This window comes from Chenopodium quinoa, unplaced genomic scaffold, assembly GCF_001683475.1.
Source record: "Chenopodium quinoa cultivar QQ74 unplaced genomic scaffold, ASM168347v1, whole genome shotgun sequence".
NCBI lineage: Eukaryota > Viridiplantae > Streptophyta > Magnoliopsida > Caryophyllales > Amaranthaceae > Chenopodium > Chenopodium quinoa.
This window is the reverse complement of record NW_018743292.1, coordinates 4,111,914-4,129,101: the sequence shown is the minus strand read 5'-3', so window position 1 is coordinate 4,129,101 and position 17,188 is coordinate 4,111,914. Positions and strand designations below refer to the sequence as shown.

Here is a 17,188-nt window from a genome sequence, read left to right as displayed (position 1 = left end):
TTAAATTTTCAAGTACGTGCGTATGTTGCTGTTTCAAAAACAAAATTGTGATTGTTTTTCATAACACAAATCTGCTTAACTTAGTTCAGAGGTTGTACACATATACTTAAATCAACCCTTTGTCAAACAAAAGGAATCCGAAGAGACAACATAATCCATTCACCATGAATGTAACCCCAACAGATTTGGATATAGAATGTCAAACCAATCATATTAAATAAATGGGAAACCTGTTGTTCAATCGAACTCTTCCCTTGTACTTCTGACAAAAAATTATATTCTACAGTATACTGATGTAAAAGAATGATGACTATCCCTTGAGCGTATTAGTATAACGAAAATTGCTACTAGAACAAAAAGTTGAAAATCCCTAGATTGAGTGACAAGAAATTTATGTCATCCCCCTTTCCATCTTCCTTTTCCCCTTCGGCCACAACTGAACTTTTGAAAGTGGAATTATTTTTTTTCCTCAACAATCAGATCTAGGAGGAAGCTTGAGGTTGAGACAAAAATATTCTTTCAATGTTGTGCAGCCATTCTTAATCCTCACTAAATGCCAAATCATATATTTCGCGGTAATCCTCAACGAAGTGGACATCTAGGCCTTCTTTCACATTCAAGGAAAGCTCATCAAAGTCTCTTCTGTTGGCAGCAGGAAAGATTATGGTCTTCACGCCACTTCTCTTAGCTGCTATGGTCTTCTCCTTTACCTGATTTTTACATAATTAACAAATTCAGGCACTTCGGATAGATGATGAACATGTGAATTTTACAATAAAAGAAAAGTTAAGACAACTGCAACAGCAAAGCAAACAATTAAACCCTGAATGCAAATAAGTATGAAGCACACATCCTAAATGCCAATTACAGGTCCAAGCGTCTCTTCCTCAAGTCTCTCCAATTCCTCACCATAGCCCTGTTCATTTATGCATGACAATTCTAAGGGGAAATAGATACTAAGTACAGAATTTTCAACTCCGGATTCCATCACAGGAAAAAAAAAAAAAGGTGTCAACGTATCAATGCCAGATGTATCCAACAAGTTCAGTACTTTTAAATAGCCAAAGTATCGTGTCCACAGACTCTAGACTACCAAATTTAAACCAAAATTAAACAATGCACACAGTCAGATGTCTCAAGTCCGGAAATTCCATCGAATCAACTCTAGCCTCCATCAAACAATGCAACATCAATATCCTGGTTTTCCTCGATATATCAATAAACTATGGCATCTCAAATCTAAAAGCGTGCCTAACCTCAATATATCCGTTAATGCACCAACACCTATGTAATAAAAAAAGGAACCAATAACAAAATACAAATTATGCAATCATCTTATCAAAATTTTAGTTTACAACACCAAATTCACAATTTAATAATATAACTGTATAATTTCCACTTTTTTTTTAACCACCTATTGAAAAAAAAAAAAAAAACAAAATCTAAGACTTAACTCACTTAAGCACACTCAAATGACAGGGCAAGAGAAAGAGGATGCATACAAGGACATATTATAAGCAATTAAACACAAGCCATAAGACTCATTCACATCTTTTTTCTTTTTTTAAAAAAAAATCTAATTCAAGGTTTTTATCCCCAACCTTCATCTAAAATAAATTTTACATCCTATTCAAAAATGATTTTAAGCCAGTCATCACTTATAGTTGTAATTCAATCTCAATCAATCAATCAAAGCCTTATCCCAAAGTTTATAGTTGTAATTATTTGTTAACAATTTTACCTTTCTCCCCACAAAACAAATCCCTGAATATGTTAGAGCTGAGCTGATCTCGACTACTAAATCGTGTGAACTTATCGGAATTTACTAACCTTACTTTGCTTATCTGAATTTAGTTACCTTACACTTTGAACTTATCAAGACTAATTTTTACTAGTGAATATTAAACCATATTTGAACAGTTCATCTGAAAGTATTAAAACTTGTACACCTATTCAAACTTTATGGACTTTGAATGCTTCTTTTAAAGTGTAAGGACACGGACACCAATAACAACGGAGATTTATTTCCCAAGATTGATACATAATTTGTGGCGAACAGCACACAGCTGTTCCTGGTTAATTTATCTTGTACAGCCTTTGACAGATCATCAAAGAAACAAGAGAAGCCTATGTGCTCTGCTCCTGGTTCAGAGAAAAACCAAGACAGCATTTTCATAAGAAAAAAAAATCCTATTGTTGCAACTTACCCCGCCAATTGGAAGAATCTTCCCAGTAAGCGTTACCTCCCCAGTCATTGCCAAGTCCTTTTTAACAGGTTTCTTCATCGCGAGAGAGAGCAGTGAAGTAATCATAGTGCACCCAGCACTGGGTCCATCCTTGGGTGTGGCGCCAGCAGGGACATGGAGATGAACCTTAGAATCAGCAAAGAAGTTTCTATTTGGCTCCTTCTCCAGCAGTATTGCCCGGGAAACTGTGAGGGCAATTTGTGCACTTTCCTTCATGACATCCCCTAGTTGTCCAGTCAGATTAAGAGCCCCTTTTCCTTCTCCTTGCTCAACGTGGGTTGTCTCTACGTAGAGAGTTGATCCTCCCATTGCAGTCCAGGCTAGACCCATCACCACTCCAACAGGGGTCTGATCATAGATTCGCTCTGCATGAAATACAGGTTTCCCAACAAAATCAGATAGGTTTGATTGATCGACCAACACTTTCTCTATCACCTCCGGTTCCTCGGCTTTATCAATTTCAGTTGTATCCTACCAGAGAAAAAGAACACAAATCAATGACAGGTTTTACACATTTTTTTTAACTTAATCCTTCTCCGCTTCTTCCGTTTGGCAACAAAGTCTAAGGGTTCAGAGATTTTAAAAATAGGTCCACCTAAGCAAGTCGCAAAGCAAATATCCATACAGCAGACAACCATTCAGAAGATTAGGGCAAACATAAAGTCAATTGTTGATACAAAACCCAGCAACCACTTGACACCTTAAATTTAATGAAAGCTAAATTAAAATACGTGAACCCAACCAAGTCCTTGATGGAAACATGCATAACATCAGAGAATACATGAATGAAGACGATGACACGGCCCATGTCAAATAGTACATCAATTACAAGCACCAGAACTAATAAGAAAAAAATAAAAAATAAAATAAAATAAAATAAAATAACACCAAGTTTGGGGTGTGGAGGTAAATTCAGTGTGGGTGTTATAAACAGAGAAAATTATCAAAAAAGTTCTTTGAATTGAGGATAAAACTTCTCATATTAGAGCCTGTACTTTGAATGCTTGATTTTTCTATCAAAGCTATTTATTCCTTCTATTTTTAGCAGTTGCTGTCTGCCGCCATCAAAAATTGAAGAATGAAAACAAAATAAGATACTTCTTTAAAGAAGCTTCAAAAGGAAAGGGGATATAAGATGCCAGGAAAGGTGAAGTTCCACAAGAGAATTGATATTATGTTTGTTAGTGGAGGAATTTTGTAGAGAAGTTCACCAATCATTCCATTTACTATAGATCCAAACAGAACTCAAAGATCACAGAATACCTTTGAGCCATCAAGTAAATCATTACATCTTTGGGGGTGCTCCTGTTCAAAATCTATATTATCCGAGCTGGTCTCATCAGATTTATCCTCATGGCTTCTCACTTCTGTTTCAGCTTTACTTTCGTTTTCTTCCTGAACCGTAGTTTCACTTGAGTCAGCAATACAATCAGCTTTAGAAGCATCAGAAGCAAGTGATGAGGACTCGTGTGAAGCTCCTAGCCTCACAAGTTGTAAAGCAATCTGAAATGTGAAGTGACTTCAAGTAAGCATAAAATATATGGTGATGTTTATTTCTGATAACATCAAGAAGTTCAACTAATCAAGAACCTTGCGGTATATTTTTTCAATTTGTTTCTGAAGGTTGCGGACCCCAGCTTCCCTACAGTAATTCTCAATCAGAGAAAGAAGGGCTAGATCAGTGAGCTCAACCTGTAATAATGGAGTCAATTTTCAATAAACTGTCAAGACAGATGAGGCATAAATAACGAATTAAACATCACATTATCTCAATTTTTAAGGATATGCCAAGATTACACAAATACTTTTCATAGTTGAGTCATTTCCAAATTCTGACCATCAGTCAATAAATATAGCACATCATGAAAAGTCCATTCATAAACGATTACTGTTCTAGTAAAAGTGAAAACTTTTATCACTAATCTGAAAATATTACAAGTGACCATAATTTTCAGATAGGAGTAATTTCTATTTAGAGACTAAATAGCACAGATTCGGAAGAAGACTGAGCAAACTATGATATTCATTAGTTCACTACCTGTTCGGGCTTGATGCCACATGCTTCACGGGTGGTCTTTTCCAAATAGTCACGTGCAATGCGCAATTTCTCATCAGTAATATAACCTGCAATCGAAATTACTTCCATTCGGTCCAAAAGAGGGGCGGGAATATTTTCGATCACATTAGCTGTGCAGACAAACAAAACCTGAAAATAAAAATTCAGAAAATGTAGATGAAACAGGAAAAATATATTAGACTGAAGAATACGCCTAGATAATTAAGCATTCAATATGGGGGTAAAAACCATTCCAATTAAAGCAGGAGCCAAGAGTAATTAATCATCCAATATGGGGGTATAAACCATCCCAATTAAAGCAGGAGCCAAGAGTAATTAATCATCAAATATGGGGTAAAAACCATCCCAACTAAAGCAGGAGCAGAAAGCTAGTGGAAAATAAAATTGAAAAATCAAATCATATTCAATTTCAAACAGGAAAAGATGAAAGGGTTTTGGTGCTTTGCATCTTTTTCTCTACTAAATTCTAAGGAGGGATCACATCTTTTTGCGGGCTAATAAACTACAAATTGTTTATGTTATATTTTGAAGGCCAAATTAGAATATAACACCCAAAAAAACCCCCGATTTTGATAATAACACCTCAAAAAAATAAAGTTTTATTATAACACCACTAAAAATCCCAAAAAATTGGTTTCACCACCTATTAACGGATTTTTGGATGGAATCCGTTAGTGGGACCCACGTGTCAAATAGGTATTGGTTTTTAAAAAAAAAAACACCCTAACCCAGCCACTGGCCTTCCACCGGCAGCCCAATCCTAGCCGCCGGACGCCAATCCTCAGCCGCCGGCACCATTTGTCCCACCAAAACCAGCGAAATCAGGCCAACCACCACCCTCATAACTGCCGACAACCATCCTAGTCCTATCAACCGCCGCGAAAACGAAATCCACTGCATAATTCGCCGCCACTTTGGTTTCTGGGTACGGGTTTGGGTTTGGGTATGGGTGTGGGTTGGGGTTTCAGCGGTTTGGCGACGATTTTGAGTAGGGGAGAGAAGTTCGACGAAAGTGGTGGTGTGATGTTGTTTCGACTGGCTTAGGTTGAGGTTACGATCGTTCGGCGACAGTGTGGGCTAGGGTTTCGACTGGTTTAGGTTGGGGTAACGGTGTTCGGCGACGGTGTGGGCTGGGGTTTCGGCTGGTTTAGGTTGGGGTAACGGTGTTCGACGAAGGTGTGGGCTGTGGTCACGGTGGTTCGGCGACGGTTTCGGAGCTTTGTCGACGATTTCAGGGGCTGGGTATGGGTGGGATCGGTGCCGGTGGTGGAGGTAGCTGGCTGGGTTAGGGGGTAAGTTTTTTTTTTTAATTTTTCTTTTTTTTAAGCCAATAAACAACTGACACGTGTACATGACGGGCCCCGCTAACGGTTTCCATCCAAAAATCTGTTAGTGGGTGGTGAAACCAAAATTTTGGGATTTTTGGTGGTGTTATAATAAAACTTTTTTTTTTGTGGTGTTATTATCAAAATCGGGGGTTTTTTTTTGTGGTATTTTCTAATTTGGCCATCTTTGAATGGGTAGCATTTTTATATTATTTTTTTGATTTTGATAAATGCTAAAGGAAATATACATAAAACATTATTTCAGTTATTCCCTAGGAATTGATATTTAAATTAATAAGTAGTACTTCCTCGCTCCCTCCATTTTCTTTTGAACTAACGAAATTATTAAAGAAGAGCAAGATTACCCATTTTAAGGGGGGAAAAATCAACTTAAAATATTGAGAAATAAAAACTGCATTTTATACAGTGGGATAGTGGAAAACATAAATAATTGTGCATTTGATACATAAATAATTGTAATTAAAGAAAAAAAAAACATATATGGTTATTTCCAACAAAATAATACTACTTCCTTCGTTTTTATTAATTGCACCATTTGGACCTTACACTATTCACACAATAGCCTTTGACCATATTTTGTGATTTATCCATAAATTAAATCATAGTCATGTGGGATCTAGTTAGATTTGTCTCGATATCTACTTTTCAATATCAACTTTTTATAAATTTTATTAAAGTAATTAAAGATATAAATTGTCAAAGTAATGCATGGGCAAGCGTGATATCACAAGTGGTGCAATTAAAAAAAAAATGGAGGAAGTATTGATAGAAAATTCTTTTTGAAATTTTGCAAAGAGGAATATAGGAAGAAGAACAAAACAAAAGGGAGGGAGTACTAAAGACATAACTTGGTAAAATGTACACAAGCCCTTATATGATATTAGATTTTAGTGAACAGCAAAAGTAGTATTAAAAACAATTCAGTAAAACATGTCATTTTACTGGGTAAAATCACTAACCACAAAAATAGATTTAATTTTATAAACTAGTCAAACCAACTAAAACAATTACTCAGTTATCCACTAATTGTCAAACAAGGCCAAAAAACCTAAATTCTCCATAAACTTATAACTAAAGATGATGTCTATTTCATGGAGCTGAAAATTTCACTAATTTCTGACTTTAAAATATACTCCATAATGGAATTACTATTATTATTATTATTATTATCTTTTTCTTTTTTTTTAAAAAAAGGTGGGGGGTATAACATCTGCCCTTCTCTTTTTAATTTATAGTAACATACAATATCAGCATTCTGAATAAAGTCAAATGTCTACTGTTAAAGGCTTCTTCAGTTCAATCATAAGGACAACAGTTAAGTGTGTGAGCATCTGACCACCTTGTTATACCCTGGCCATGAACCTTATTCAGATAAATTTGGGCAATGAACCATTATTATTGTGGATTGCTCCAAAATAAAGATCGTAAGATATTATAACAGCTAAAGGACCAAGGCTCATTAGGCAAGGAGGCCAACTGCCAACAATACTAAATTCAGTAGCAAAAATTCCAAAAATTGATCACAAAAATCTGGGAAGCATAACATGATATGGGGTCAAAATGAAGCAAGAAAAACACCCTAACCACATACAAATAACTAAATTAAGTCCTTATAACCATGTACAGGTTATAATGTTAAAAAACAACTTTTAAAATACAATATATCCCAGTACCACTGAAAAGTCAGCCAAAAATTTGTCACTGAAAAGCATATTAACAAAGAATGTTGCTAAGAAGTTACACAGAAATTCAAGAGCCAAGAAAATGATAAAATAGTAACCCAAAATTAACATGTTACCCTTGGGGGTCAAATAATGTTCATTAGTTACACCTTTAAAATCTGAAAGCCGAAGGAACTAACCTTTGACAAATCAATTGGAACATCAAGGTAGTGATCCAGAAAATTTGCATTTTGTTCAGGATCAAGAAGCTCCAACATAGCACTTGCTGGATCACCAGCATGTCCTCTACCCAACTGCATTAAAGAATCAGCAAGTGAGCTTCTCATGAAATTTAAGTAAGATTAAATTCACATTCCACATGGACTTGTGTAGATCTCATTATTCAGAAGAGCACCAGTACACATACTTCAGTAAAATTCCCTTTGTCACACTCAATAATAATCACTAGGAAAAAAAACAAAAACCCAAAAATCAACCCTTCCCTAGAAATTGAATAGAGCAAAGAAAACATCATGAAATTGAGACTCAATAAGAATCCTGGTCGTATAGGCACTTGTTTCCCATATGTAGCATGGAAAATATGGAGTGTAGAGTACATATAGTGATATGAAGAAAGTATACCTTGTCAATTTCATCTATTAACACAAGAGGATTAGCTGTTCCTACACTTTTTAAGCACTGCACCATCTTTCCAGGCATAGCCCCAATATAAGTCCGACGATGACCCTGCGCACAATCACATAATAATGCATCACCGTTGTTATATCCATTCCTCTTTATTGTGGGTTGGGGGGGGGGGGGAATTAAAAATTAAGAAGTTCATGACAGCACTATCCAAACTGTACCTTAATCTCTGCAACGTCGGATAGTCCTCCAACTGAAAAACGATAAAACTTGCGATTCAAGGCACGCGCTATGGAACGACCAATGCTAGTTTTCCCCACTCCAGGTGGGCCAGATAGGCAAACAATTTTCCCTGATACAAAAACATCTTTATTCAATATGTACACTCTTCTAGGCAAAACTTTGACAGCTGTTCTATACAATAAGTTACCTCATAGCATAACTGTAATTGATTGATTCAATAGATTAACTCCCCTAGGTAAAATTTTAACCACTATTGACTATCATTAGTAACCACATAACAGTAACAGTAACAGTAAGAATAACAATAACAATAACAATAATAATAATAATTTTTCACAAAGTGAAACAATCTCAATGAATTTTACAATAGTAAATATAGATCGTGCTAAAAAATTTAAATGAGAAAATTGGGCAACCATTGGGAGAGAGGAGTCTGCTCAATATACCATATTCTGCAGATGAGCTATAGCAATAAGAATTTTTTTGGAAATGACAGATGGATAACAGTTGAAGGATATGCATCACAAATATCATATCCTATGTTCCTATGAACGTGTCTATATCATTCACCCAGAGATAACTCTAATACAGAAAGACATCATTTCCTTTTGCAAGTAAAAATTCTTCACTCAATGTTAATTGAAGACCTATATGGCAATTGCAAAACGTATCAATAGCAAATATCTACATTCAAGTACTACCTCCATTTCGAATTATTTGTAACAAAGGAGTATTATTTGTGACTTTGTAAGACATAATAAATTTCTCTGTTGTAAATAATAAGAAACGGAGGTAGTATTAACTTCATTTGGGAAAGGTCCACATGTACACAACTACAAATCAAAACTATTAGAGAGGCACAAAAAGGTTTGGAAAGGTCTGCACATATACAACTACTAGGCAACTCGTCCTATTTGGCACATAAGGGTCTATAAGCTACAATGATGAATTCTTTTTCTAAACTAGAGCCTATGCTAGAGTTACGCAAGAAACAACAAAATAAAGCAAATCTATCTTTGAAAAGTGGTAACCTTGAGCTGTTCCCCGCAACTTTCCAACAGCAATAAATTCCAATATCCTCTCCTTGACATCAGACAACCCATAGTGGTCTTCATCTAAAATCTTCTGTGCATGACTAACATCAAAATTTTCATCACTGCACCAAAACAAAAGGTAAAAGAACAAATTATTATTATATATAGATAGCCCTCCCACCATTAAAATATTATAATAACATAATTCCATCCCCTCAATGTTAAGGATTTGGCATGATCACATGCACTCTTTTCAAAAGTAGTGTCCTCTCTATCCACTCTCCTACGCTTAATTAAATGAGAATGTCTTAAAACTTTCAATTGCAAGTCATTTGGCCTTCAATCGTAAGTGATTGTTCCCAATGACTTTTCTTAATAATAAAAGAACTGAAAAGGATCAAGAATGTGTTCTAGAGTAGCTATGCATGGAAGGAGAAGTGTATTCTAGTGTAACAACTTGGAGAGACCCATAAAAAATTCTTTGGTTTCTTCATTCCTTATGCAACGCAAAATGATAGTCATAAATTGCAAAACAAGCAAAAAGGAAGAGATATTTACAAGTTGTAGAAACAAGGTGGCTTGTAAGAGTTATAACCACCGCCAACAACAATGTCAAAGCCTTAATCCAATAGAATGGAGTCAGTTGTATTAATCAAAGATTGTTCTTTAGTGATCGAAAAAAAAAAAGAAAAAAAAAAAAGGCATCTTCCCTCCTTCACTTTGATTATGCCATCTGCTCCTGCCAAGCCATTTCCTCATTTCCTTCTCAATTCCTTCTATCCTAGTCATCTTTGGTAACTAAACCGTAAACCCTTGAGATTGTAGCTTTTGCCTTAATCCAAATTAGCATCGAGCCCCAATCTAGTCTTATCCACCAATATGATATCATATCACCCACAAATAACTTACACCCATGAAATCAACTATTTTTGATGGCAAAAAGAAAGAATCATGAAATCAAATCATAATAGGAATATCCCCTATTACTCTCCAAAATTCGAACACATTTTTTCACGTCAACATAAATCCTTAACTAAGTCAATAATTTTACATAACATAACTTTATTTGTCATTGCCCATCAAAGGAATCAAAATAACAAAAAAGATACCTTATAACCACACATGTTAATCACTTGACAAAATTTAGCAATGTAACTTATATCATCAAATCAATTCTCGCATAAAGGATCACAATAGCACCTTAAGCATTGTTATGTATGGTTTGTAAAGACACAATTCGAAGTTAACAAGCAAAATGACTGATCTTTATCTTAAAGATTTTCTACGGCTTCAACTCGACTAAGAACAATTGCCTGCGCTTAAAATCTTAAAATAAAATATCTACGAGCTTGTGATACTCCCTTAAGAACCTTAGCAATAAACATACAAACAAAAATTTAAATCATTAACCTAAAGCAGATTCTATCTAACAGCTATAGGACTCCCTTTCCTTTGGCTCTAAGTTAAGGTCAAGAATTTAATTTGAAAACAAAAGGAGTAACATTCCTTCGTATATCAGAACTGAAACCAAGAAAAAAATAAGAAAGACTTTATATGAAATGGATGCTTAATTTACAGAGTTTATAGCAGAGATAATTTTACAAGAATTCTGATTACTCTGTATTTTGAGACCAACCTGTAATTTCCCCAAGGCAATGCCGTCAACCAATCAAGATAATTGCGAGTAACATTGAATTCACTTGAGCTGGCCTCCAGCAGTTGGAGCTTTGTAAGTTCTTCTTCTATAACTTGCATAACGTGTTGGGGAATATTATATTTACTTGATTCAATCCTTTCCCTGAACTTTGCTGGAGGAAAGAAAATATGGTTCAGGAAACATAATATCAGAATATAAAGTTCATGCACGGAAAAATACTTTTGTGACCAGTAAAGTCATATATTCTAAATAAATAGCAGTGTCAACACTGGTAGAGATATGCACCACATGAAGCCAGCTCAGACAAAAATTCAGCCATTGACTATGGCAATGAAATTTATAACGTATCAAATGCAATTCTAGACTCAAATACGCATCCAACTAATTTACAAGAACTTACGATGCTATGCAATTAATGAGAAACAACTCACTAGTAGTACTCACCAGAAAGTGCTGTTTTGTCATCTGTTTCAAGTCCCAACTCCTGTATAGAAAGAGAGGGAGGGGCAAAAGTTAAGCATTTTAGTTCACAGTATATCTTCAAGCAACAAGATATTTAAGCATATAGCATAAGGATGAATTAACAATACTTCAGATGTACCAAGCACCACAGCCATCATGATGGCTACAAAAAGATGTAGCACCACACCATATGGGTAAATCTGACAATTATTTGAAAAAATGCTTCTACCGCATGGGAGTAAAGATAAGAAACCTTTTTTATGGCCTTGAGTTGCTCATTCAGAAGATAGCGTCGTTGCTCACCACTGATTTTCTCTTCAATAGCTTTCGCTATGGTTTCCTTCGTAAGATCAAAAGAGATAACTAAACCTCGCAAAAGAACCAAAAAATAAAAGGAACTACCAAAAGCATTTAAGAAAAATACCTGAATCTTACTGATTTCCACTTCTTTCTTCATCAATTCCAAGGTTAGCTGTAAGCGCTTGAGCACCTGGATTATCAGGTCAGAAAACTAACATTCAATTAAGTGGGAAAAAAAATACTAGAAAATATGTCCTTTGTAACTTGTAAGACATGATCTGTGATGCACCTAGAATTTTACATCATTTTAATTCCAACAGCACTTACATCTAGCTCTTCGAGTACTTGCTGTAACTGAAACTTGTTTGCCCCAGATATAGCTGCTCCAAAATCTGCTAGTCTAGGATAGGTGAAATCACCAATATGCTGCAAAGAGAAAATAGGCAGCATAAGCATCACCAGGATATGATAGAAAAAGCGGAGTTTAAGGCTAATGTTTACTGCTTAAAAAAAAAAATTAGTTCTTCATGAAGAGAAACTTGAAGACAGGAGTCACTGCAAAATACGTGTCTAAAAGATAATGGACAACCATTAAATCATAGAAATTTGGGGGAGTAGATATAAGTAAATCCAGGTGAGTATAACCAGAGTTAAATCCACAAACAAGGGTCAAGAATACATCATAAAGTTTATACTGAATTCAAAAGGCATTGCACATGAGAATAAAAAGAACCTGCAACAGCCACTTATTAGATAAGGTAGCTATCCAAATATATGAATGTGTTTAAAAAGAGAAGCATACAGAGCTTCATTAGTTTCCCAATTTCAAGGCATGTCTCTGAACAGTAACGAAAGTTATAAGGTTGGTGAACAGTAATGACAGTTAGAAGAGTGCTAGAAAGGCAAAGGCCTAAAAAATCAGAACACCCCAAAGATGTGAGCAACAGGACACCTCCAGAGAGGCCCCAAGGGCTAAGTTCTGTATCCTTCTGATGCATGGTCAAGGGTAAGCGAAGTGATCAGTAAACACACAAAATGCATGTTCATGAGCCAGAAATTCAGATCTAGTAAAATGGTTCTGAAGTATCCATACATTATCCAACCCAAATCATAAATTATATGTGAAGAATTAACCAGCTAATCAAATGCTTTGTAACAAACATCTTGTAGCATTAAAACATATAAATGTTGAATATTCTAACCAACTTTGAAGATTGTATTTTGGGTCTGTGCAGTATTTGACTCTTCCAAAGGTCACAGAAAATTTTATTCCTTTATCACACCTCTATCAATGCTAGTACAGATCTAACCCTACATCTGACAATGTTAGTTCCATAGCCATGACAGATACAAGATATACAGAGAAACTTCTTCAGACACATATATACCACAGATGGAATTTTTCTAAATATTACACTATAAATATTTTAATCTCGGATTTTACAAACAACTCAGAAAACCATGCCTTTTGAAATAATAATATCAATCAAACACAGTATAAAAAGTCTGTGGCTCCTCGAATCCAATTCTTAGGCTGCAGCAGTGCAGCCAGACCAATCTACAAATGGCAAGCTACAAATACTGTCTTATAAAATCTCACTGACATCAGTATAGCCCAATCCTAAAAAATATAGTTTTGTGGAACAAGCTAACTTCCACAAAGAGAATGTAAGTATATACATGTTTTTAGTGCTCAATGTTAAGCATTACCTTTGTGTAAGTTTGGACATGATCCCTCCAAAGTGAACTTCTTTGCAAGACATCCCTTACAGTAGATATGACCTCAAATGATGTTGCTTTCATGACATCATCGTCTTTGTCATAAGGTAAATCCTGCAACAAGATAAACGGCCTAACAGCTAGACATCAATCTAAGAAAGCAATTGTACACTTAATAGTAAAGAAATTTAAGTACATATTGAAAATAAAATGTCTTGCCTTAAGATGATCAACTTTGACAGTTAGAGGATATTCATTCACCTGGTACAAACACATTAGCATCAATCATAAGGGCTTCCCTTAACTAGAATCAGCACTGGTACGGGAAATTAATAACAAAAAGAGTGCAATACATACTGAGAACCAAACAACATTTAAGAGAACTTAGAGAGGCATGCAAACAACAGCCTCATAGGCTCATTGCAGGTCAACGTTAGACCAAGTAGAAGACAATTCAGAAGCACATATATGTACCACTTCTATTTTCATCAAGCTTACCATCTCTGTTATTCGAAGTCTGCGATGACCAATAAGAATAACTTGTTCTCCCTGGATGCTTGAAATCTTTGTGGGAAAATAAAACAGAATCATAAAAATTAGCCAAAGATCAGTATTCTGTTGATTGATTGATTACGGGGAGGAAAAAAAAAAGGAACGGTACCTGAGCCAATGTCCCAACTTCATGCAGCCTATTTAGAAGTTCTTGTCCTTTAAGATCATAAATGTTCTTCTCGTCAGAATCTGGCTCATCTTTGACAAGAAAGGCACCAGCATAGGGAGCTTGCCTTCTTTGACTTTCTGCCAGAGCTGCTAACAATTTGGGATCCTGGAATAAAATATAGGCCATAGAAACCTCCACTTAGACTACAATGGAACTAAAAGCTAAGGTCGATATATCATCTTTGAGTGATAAGTAGAAATAATCAATATAAAAAATTAAAATAAAAATCAAATCAGCAAGGCTACTTGTTCCCTTGATCTAGGTAGCTACTTGAGTGATTGATGGTCACTCATGACTTATGACAACCAAACTTGACTTCACAAATCATCAGTGCAAAACTGCAAACTAAGGACTACATACCAAGAAACTACTCATTTCCACATTCCACCTACTAGTATATGACTTTTGCATTTCCAAGTTTATGTCAAAATGCCAGACCACAACCAATGACTTGCTTTATAGAATAATCAACACTAGTGCTGTTGGCAAGACCGTCTGTTGAACGTACAATAACACCTTTCTGAAGACAAAATTCAAGCCCAGTGAAAGAAATGAAAAAAAAAAAGTGAAACATTCACTCATCGGCGAAACAGTAAAACCCTGTGCACTTATGGCTCAAAATTTATCGAAAAGTTGGTGAGCTGCATGATAATAGTTTTGGAGACATTATTATGAAAGAGAGCAAGATAATAATCACAATCAAAATGCTCACTATACCTTTACATTGACTGGCATGTAGAACCCAGGAAATAGTGGACGGTGAGGAAGCGGTAATGCTAAAACCTGCCAGATATAATCACCATTCAACTTACAAACAAATGGGAAAAACAGTTAAGGGAACATGAAAATGCGTGACAAAAAAAAAATCAATAGACACACATTCCAATATCATTTAAATCACATGGCAATATCAGCCAGCATTATTTTAGTAAGGAAATGCAGTAGAGAGACCTCAAGGGATTCACCCATACACAAAACAAAACTACGCGCAAAAATAGCAGATCATCTGCTTTAAGGTTAACAAGAGATGTTCTTCAAGGAGCACTTAGTTCCAATAATACGAAGGTCAAAAGGTGACTTGTAAGCTTAGTGTGAAAAACCTATGCCCTAAAAAAACTTTTAGAATTTCTCAGCTGACAGCACAAACATGTAGGAGGCAATGATGAATTACAATAAATAAGGCCTGGCACACAAATAAAACATAAGATTAGGAATTTTAAGGGAAAAAAAAAAAAAGTACACTTTCCAAGTGCATTTTATGAGAAATTTGAACTTTCCATGGCTAATATGGAACTGGTAAACATTCACACTGTTTAGAGTTCTAGACTACAATTTTAGGCAGTAGTTACAGTTGCAATTGCAGCACGATTGGCGACTCAGTCATAACGGCACTGTATCATCCATATCGACCATTAGGAAGCAGCTCTTTATAACAGGAAAAACTTTGGTTCAGCAAGTGCTTTAGAAAAGGGGAAAAAAAAATAAAACATAGTTGAGACTGACACAAATTTGCTAATAGATAGGCCTTGCAATTGCTAATATGTAAAAACTCTACTAAAAGACCCTTTATTTATTGGACAATTCAATCACCAATTAAGACCATGGAAGGCTAAATCAGAAAAGCCGATCACAAACAAATTTTAAGCCAATGTAAGTATGAAAAAGCTTGTTCCGGAGTCCAGACATTGTAATGTACTAATTGTAATTCTGCTTTCTTCATGTACTCAACCAAAACTTTGCACTAATAAACACGCATCAGTTTAAAATCTATCAAATTCTCATACACCAAACCATCTTCATCAATTCACTACACACAAACAAACATACATACATAATAATCAATTGTTCAATGATCAACTAAACTCATTCAGCAGCTTCCCAAAATCATTCACATTAATTGAATTACGGAATTACCATAATTCAAAAATTAGAAAATGAGGAGAGTAAAGAGAGAAAACCGTGAAGCACTCGTCGGGGCGAAACACACTGGGGAGAATCGCATTCGGCGAAACGGAATCGGCATCCTCGGCTTCGGCAGCAGCAGCTTTAGCAGCAACTCCGGCATCACCAACCGAGTCAGACCCATCAGAGGATGAAGAATCGGAGCAGAAATGAGCACGGAATACAAAAGGTTTAGGGTAATTGGAACTGCGAAGCGAGTTGAGAACTCGAAGCAATGGCGTAGTTGACTCAGCACAGCTCCGAGCTATGGTGGGTGACCGGGAATGAGATGCGAGAACATTCTGGAATCGAGAAGAGTAAGATAGAACCTTCAACATTTGGGGGTGGAAAAATCAATTGTAAGATTAATTTGGAATTAGGGTTTTTATGGAAGTTGAAGATGAATTGAAGCTATACAGATTACAAAATGGTTAGTGAGAGAAGTGTTATGAGTAGAAGAACATTGTAGAAGGAGAGGATGAAGAAAAATGAGGACTGTAAATTGTTTTAATTCCAAAAGCCCTCCATAAACCCTTTTGTTGTGGTTTAATGTTGATTTCTAAAAAAGTAAATGCCCTAGTGTCTTGTGTCAGAAGATATTGTTAAATTGGGATGTAATTTGAATGTCAAATTTTTCTAATTTTTTTAAAAGCACTTAATCTGTGTTTTTTTTTTAAAAAAAAAAGTTAAAGAAAAATAATCACTAAAGAAAACTTTGTTACAAGGAAATTCCTAATATATATATATATAAAGAATAATAATATAGGTAAATTTATTACGTAGTATTACAAACATATTTACATTACTAAATGGCATACATCAACCGTTAAATCTATAGCGATTTGGCTCTTGATAGATATGCTAATTACTCCTATTGTGAAAATGAGTGAGGAGTTGATAATATGATTGATATGTTAAAGGACTGCCTAATTGTCTTTTACTAATTAAGTTGATGATTGAGAGGTTGTCACCTTCAATTTGAATGTTTTGAATACCACATTGAAGAGCTAGTGGACTCCTTTAAGAAGATCTTTAGCTTCTCTTGTGAATACTTTGGTATAGTCGTGTAGGCGAGGTTAATGCAGATGTTTTGATGAACGTTTCGTCATTATCTTTAATGATGGACTCATGTTGTT

The 17,188-nt window shown here is 35.4% G+C and overlaps 1 protein-coding gene across 1 annotated transcript; it reads right to left on the bottom strand.

Moving 5' to 3' along the window:
* Window positions 1-190: 190 nt before the first annotated feature.
* LOC110736501 (lon protease homolog 1, mitochondrial-like) lies at window positions 191-16,390 on the bottom strand. Its single transcript, XM_021916719.1, has 20 exons — window positions 16,070-16,390; window positions 14,829-14,894; window positions 14,052-14,216; window positions 13,889-13,954; window positions 13,610-13,651; window positions 13,382-13,504; window positions 11,999-12,097; window positions 11,796-11,861; window positions 11,625-11,711; window positions 11,354-11,393; window positions 10,889-11,060; window positions 9,250-9,374; window positions 8,197-8,327; window positions 7,973-8,077; window positions 7,531-7,644; window positions 4,285-4,452; window positions 3,837-3,938; window positions 3,510-3,749; window positions 2,208-2,717; window positions 191-710 (listed from the first exon to the last, which is right to left on the bottom strand). The coding sequence occupies exons 1-20, from the start codon at window positions 16,388-16,390 to the stop codon at window positions 540-542; spliced, it is 2,913 nt and encodes a 970-aa protein (XP_021772411.1). The 3' UTR covers window positions 191-539.
* Window positions 16,391-17,188: the final 798 nt, after the last annotated feature.